Source organism: Nelumbo lutea, chromosome 3, assembly GCF_056320005.1.
Source record: "Nelumbo lutea isolate HS-2025 chromosome 3, American lotus-T2T, whole genome shotgun sequence".
Classification (NCBI taxonomy): domain Eukaryota; kingdom Viridiplantae; phylum Streptophyta; class Magnoliopsida; order Proteales; family Nelumbonaceae; genus Nelumbo; species Nelumbo lutea.
In genome coordinates this window covers 24,666,678-24,672,685 of record NC_142686.1, presented here as the reverse complement: position 1 = coordinate 24,672,685, position 6,008 = coordinate 24,666,678, and the positions used below count along the sequence as shown (strand labels likewise).

At 44.2% G+C, this 6,008-nt stretch overlaps 1 protein-coding gene across 1 annotated transcript; it reads left to right on the top strand.

Moving 5' to 3' along the window:
• Positions 1–2,303: 2,303 nt before the first annotated feature.
• Positions 2,304–5,631, top strand: LOC148863688 (putative leucine-rich repeat receptor-like protein kinase At1g68400). Its single transcript, XM_088979526.1, has 2 exons — positions 2,304–3,983; positions 4,742–5,631. The coding sequence occupies exons 1-2, from the start codon at positions 2,630–2,632 to the stop codon at positions 5,410–5,412; spliced, it is 2,025 nt and encodes a 674-aa protein (XP_088835652.1). The 5' UTR covers positions 2,304–2,629; the 3' UTR covers positions 5,413–5,631.
• Positions 5,632–6,008: the final 377 nt, after the last annotated feature.

The following is a 6,008-nucleotide window of genomic DNA, read 5'->3' as shown; positions in this document are numbered from 1 at the left end:
CGGACTTGGGAGTGGGGGACAATTGATGAGGGGTAATTTGGTCTTCCAATGATATCACAACATGTGGCATTGTAGAACAACGAAGTGACACCTTGGCACCACGTAAGTGGACCCCAAGAGCATCTCGAACACTTCACAACTGCATTGATGACCTTGAGACCACCCTAGTAGGCTGAATTACGAACAACTAGGCAAGACCTCAGGTCGGTGTAAGAGGCGATTTGCTTCCATCGATCTACTTGACTCTAGTTAGCGACATGCCTAATGTGTCGAGCGACCTCCCCCTTAAGCGTACTATCACCTCTGAATTCCTCACGATTGCAACACCATGTTGGAAGAACTGATTATCACCCTGCCCGCTTCGAGCGGGATTGGATAAACATTTCATGAGGCTCCAGGCATGAAACCACCTCCGAATCAGATGAGATGGAGACCTCGGATGCATTTCATGAGGCTCATATTAGCTCGCCTATATAGGAGCCTAACCTACAACCTTATAAGGTATGCGTAATTTAACTCTCAAAGTTCACTAGTTATTTAGTTCTGTCGCTTTTAGTACCCACCTGAGTAAAGCAAGACACTCTAATTATCACATTTTTACATCTCGACTGACAACCTACTCGGTCTCGCGTCCGAACTATTTATCAGCACCAAATCGGGCACCATCTGGTGGATATGGATTTGCTAGACATGCATAGTCCTTTTGCGAACCAGCCTGCATGCGCAAATGTGGATTCTCATTTCAATCCGGAATGATCCAATGCTGATATCCATGTCGGGTTCTCCGGTCAGAGATGCCTATCTGTTTATCCGGATATGACTGGATACACTATTAATCCGACCCGTTTCGTACCCAGTCCAACATGCCTTGCGGTCCAAGGTGCTTTATTTTATTTTCGGGGAACCGCTAATAAAGCAATTGGAATCTGTCTGTCCTTCATTCTCCGGGCAAAGATGTAGCCTGCCTTTATCAAAGGTTTGTGAAATAATTGAAGAACTCATCATATGTTTTGATCCCACTATGTTTCATACTCTCCTAGTCCAACTCTATCTCAAGCTAATCTGGTCTTCTTCATCAGGAGTCAGGACTACCTGAAAAAGCTAATGTAACTTACTAATTCAATGATGGAGGCCCTCAGTTTCGCAAGTTGCCCATGTAATTAAAACAGGGGAGGGGTTGGACAATTTGGACTCCTCTGAATTCTTACATCTTACCTGGGTTTGTGCTAAGGTTTTTGCTGGGTTGGGCTTGGGGTAGTCTTAACCCGGCCCAACCCGACTATATTGCACATTGAACACTGTTATCGAGATGCTTTCATGACCGTCGGATCCCTTACATTGTTAAAAGGATAAAAGTCATATAAAGACAAAAGAAAATCCAATTACGGACCCACTTTATCTTACTGTAATAAAATAGGAATCGGATCTGACACGCAGATCGAACCCTGTATTCCTCTACCTTCTTACGGTCTTAACGCAGGCACGTAATTGCTTTCTCTTTTTGGATTGAATTACGGAAATCACCCTTCTCCTGTCCCTTGCATTACATCTCTCTCCACTGAAAGGGAGGCAGGGTTATTTTGATTATTTACCTTGACGACCCTCCGCCTCCGATTAGTAAATCCGTAAGCTAGGGCACGAGTCGTCAGAAGATAACTGCAGTACGGTAAATCGTCTCGTAAAAGACAAGTAATTACTTTGCGTGAAATCATGCGGTAGTACGGTAAATCGTCACTTTCGATGAATCTCATACCGTCTAAAACCTGTGATAGACATAGTAGATATGATCATATGATTATACCCAATTAAAGAGACCGCTTTATGCATATGCATTCCGTTTGCGATGCGTGTAATCAGCGACTCCAATTTTGGTATATACAGTATACGAAGTATTTTACTCTTTTACTCTCATCCTCCAAAATACAGACATTTATGACGTGTCGGTTAAAGCGTAGAAAGTGGGCAACGAGCTTGCTCTCGTTGTAAGCAGCCCCCGTGTTCATCCTTCCTTGTCAGTGCAATTCGACAACAAACAACTCACGAACATGTACTATACCAAAAAATGAGAGCAGACTCGTTGTATCACCACTAATAACTTCGTAACAAGATTACTCTCGACAGCTCTTAAGCGCGGGGTCCACATTTCATCTGATCGATGGGTCTAGACTAGTGTGGTGGCCCAACACATGAGTCAACAAGTACCGTTTAAACAGGTGATCCAACGATCAGTGGCTGAAATTGATTAATCAGCGAAGCAATGTGTCAGAAGGGGTCTTTGGTTATTTTACAAAAAATTTAAGGGCGTATTCAGAGTTTCATTACTTTAATGTATAGAAAATGAATTAATAAAAATGGTTCTGCAGTGCTTCTGCTCATTCCATATTTCCATCATTCCATGCCCTCGGAACATAACAAATTGCAGGTCAATTTGCGGGAAAACCATGCACGGGAAGAACAAACACACCCGCCTTTATTTTAACAAAAGCCCAATATTTCTCCCGAAATTACACGTTTACCCACTCTTTAACTCTCAAAATTCTCTTTAGCTCTAAAGGCCGAAAGACACTACAGACTTCAGATCTCTGCTTCTCCGTTTCTCCGTTGCAGTTGCAGAACCAAAAACAGAAAAATGGCGAATACTAATTTCGCCTTTATACATTTCGTTCTTTACCTTCCTCTTCTCCATTTTGCATATTCTCAGGCCTTTTCAAATCCTGATTATGAAGCTCTAATGGCGTTCAAAACAGCTTCAGATACGTCCAACAGGCTTAGTAGCTGGAACCAGACCGCCGATCCATGCACCTGGTACGGCGTTTCGTGCCTCCAGAACCGCACTTCTCGTCTTGTTCTCGAAGGACTAGATCTTCATGGCAGTTTCGACCCCTTAACCAAACTGAACCAGCTCCGCGTCTTAAGTCTCAAGAGGAATCGCCTCTCTGGCCCTATCCCCGACCTCTCTAACCTCACTGCGCTCAAACTTCTTTTCCTCTCCTACAACGAGTTCTCTGGAGATTTCCCAGCCTCCGTACCCTCGCTTTTCCGCCTTTACCGTCTCGATCTGTCTTACAACAATCTCTCCGGTCAAATTCCAGCTACCGTCAACCGTCTTACGCACCTTCTCACTCTCCGGCTCGAAGAGAACCTGTTTTCCGGTGGAATTTCCAGTTTGGACCTCCCGAATCTTCAAGACTTCAATGTTTCTGGAAACCGCCTCACTGGACCCATACCCAAGTCCTTGTCCGGTTTCCCGGAAGCCGCTTTTGCCCGGAATCCGGTTCTGTGCGGGTCACCGTTACCGAGCTGTAAGAACATTGTGAGCGACCCAAGCAAGCCTGGATCTGAAGGAGCGGTGGCGTCGCCAGTAAGTCCTCCAGACGGAAGTCAGGGAGTAGTTTCATCGTCGCCTAGCTCGAAACCGGAGGTAATGGAGTCCAGTACTACGGCAAATGATCGCCACAATGGAACCGGGAGGATGAGTATACTCGCCGTGGTAGCCATTATACTCGGCGACATTTTGGTGCTCGTGCTCGTCTCATTCCTGTTATACTGCTACTTCTGGAGAAATTATGCGGTAAAAATGCGAGACGGCAAAGGGTCCCAATTACTAGAGAGCGAAAAAATCGTATACTCGTCGAGCCCGTACCCTTCACAAGGCGGATTTGAGAGAGGCAAAATGGTTTTCTTCGAGGGCGTAAAGCGGTTTGAGCTGGAGGATTTGCTCAGAGCTTCTGCAGAAATGTTGGGAAAGGGTGGTTTCGGAACGGCGTACAAGGCAATTCTGAGTGACGGTAACGTGGTCGCCGTTAAACGGCTTAAAGAGATTCAAGTTGGAGGCAAACGTGAGTTCGAACAGCACATGGAGATATTGGGACGGTTACGGCACCCCAACGTCGTTAGCTTGAAGGCTTATTACTATGCTAGAGACGAGAAGTTGCTTGTCTTCGAATACATGCCGAACGGAAACTTGTACTGGCTCCTCCACGGTAAGTCAAATTCCTCCTATTCAAGAGCAGTTTACCGTTAAAACTCCAAATTATACTGGTTTTCCAACAGTTAAAATTTCCATCCCTCACCTTCGTCTGTTCGTTCCTTTTTTAACTGGTATGGTTTCCGAGGCAGGAAATCGGCCCCTCCAATCTCCACCATTGTGGTAAAAAACGGAATGATGATGACTGTTATTACAATTTACTGGTATGATTATTTTTAGCCATTTGAAACAGAGGAGAGTGTACATGTGATATGTTGATCGGATGGTTTAATTTAGAACTGCCTTGGCCTGGAAACCCCGAACCCATCACTCTGATTTTGTTTGTAATTTGGCTTTGGTGACATGAGAATTGACAGTGGATTGGAAAGTATCTGGACCTACCAATTAATGATGGTTTCCAACTTCAAACTAACAATAAATCAACAGTCGTCCTAATTTTAGCAGATAACACTGTTTGTTCATGGTTTTTTTTTTGGTAAAATTTGTTCACGGTATTTTGGGTCTAGGGGATTTCCTCAATCCATATTGGAGAGTATCTGGAGTCACCTTGTCGTCACTTGTCACCATTTAGTTGCAGAGATGTAGAAGATAGTAGGGTCCTTCTTGGAGAATGTCTTTGGCTTTTCTTCCACTTCACTCTTATTTGCAGGGTTAATGAACTAATTAATGGAGTTTAATTAAAGAGTCCATCAGATCAGTGGCTATTGGTATTTAGCTATTATTATTCAACTGCATTTATGCATTCTATGTCAGGTAACCGGGGCCCGGGCCGAACCCCACTAGACTGGACAACGAGGTTGAGGATCGCAGCCGGAGCGGCTCGTGGCATCGCCTATATCCATCACTTTTGCCGTTCGCCGAGAATCTCACACGGTAACATAAAGTCGACTAACATTCTGCTCGACAAGACCGGGAACGCCCGAGTTACTGACTTTGGTCTGTCCATATTCGCCTCTCCAACTGCCTCGGCAAGATCCAACGGCTACCGTGCTCCCGAGGCATCATCCGACAGTCGGAAGTGCTCGCAGAAGGCTGACGTGTATGCCTTTGGTGTTCTTCTGCTGGAGTTGCTCACTGGCAAATGTCCGTTGGTTGTGGATAATGGCGGGGCGGGAGTTGGTTGTGGCGTGGTCGTTGATCTACCGAGGTGGGTCCAGTCTGTGGTAAGGGAGGAATGGACGGCGGAGGTGTTCGATTTGGAGCTGATACGGTATAAAGACATTGAGGAGGAGATGGTGGGTTTACTCCAGATCGCCATGTCATGCACTTCTAATTCCGCGGATCAACGGCCCAAGATGAGTCATGTGGTGAAGATGATAGAAGAGATAAGGGGAGTGGATTTTTCACCCTCGCATGAGTCATTTGACTCGGTGTCCGACTCGCCTTCCGTGTCAGTATCAGACGACACGGCAACGAGTCAGTAATTGCTGATTAGACATAAATAATTAAATACTGACCGTGTTAGGGATAATCAAGTAATTATTATCCCTAATGACTTGGAATGTACCTTTTATTTTGTTGTTTTTTTTTCCCTTAATTTTAATTTAATTTGTTAACGCGATTGACGGAATATGTTTGTAAAATACGGCCTCCATTAGTTGTGTGGGGTTTGTTTGGTTTATATTTTATAGTTGTTTGAGTGAGACTGATGAGGTACCTGGGAAGTGTTTGGTTTGGCTACTACATGCAAATGAAACTAGTCCATTTTACTTTTATAGCATTTAGAGGCGCTAAGTTCATCATTTAATGTCACACCAACTTGCCATGTGCCCAATGCTCAAAGTATTAAAAGTCACCAGCGACTCTATGACCCAAAAATATGAGACTGGGCTGTGTTTTGGCCACTAAGGCTTGTAAATGCCAAGAACCACATGTATACATGTATGAACCTCTTCTGTATATAATATTTATATCTATTTCAGATGAATGAATGTCAGCATCTGTTTTTGTGGGGGAAAAAATAAGTGTGAAAATTGAAATTTGATGGTTTTTTTGCTGTAATATTTTAATTATCCTTTTA

Coding starts and splice junctions, on each gene's coding strand:
- LOC148863688 (XM_088979526.1), top strand. CDS start 2,630: ATGGCGAATACTAATTTCGCCTTTATACATTTCGTTCTTTACCTTCCT. Junction 3,984..4,741: donor CTTGTACTGGCTCCTCCACG/GTAAGTCAAATT, acceptor ATTCTATGTCAG/GTAACCGGGGCCCGGGCCGA.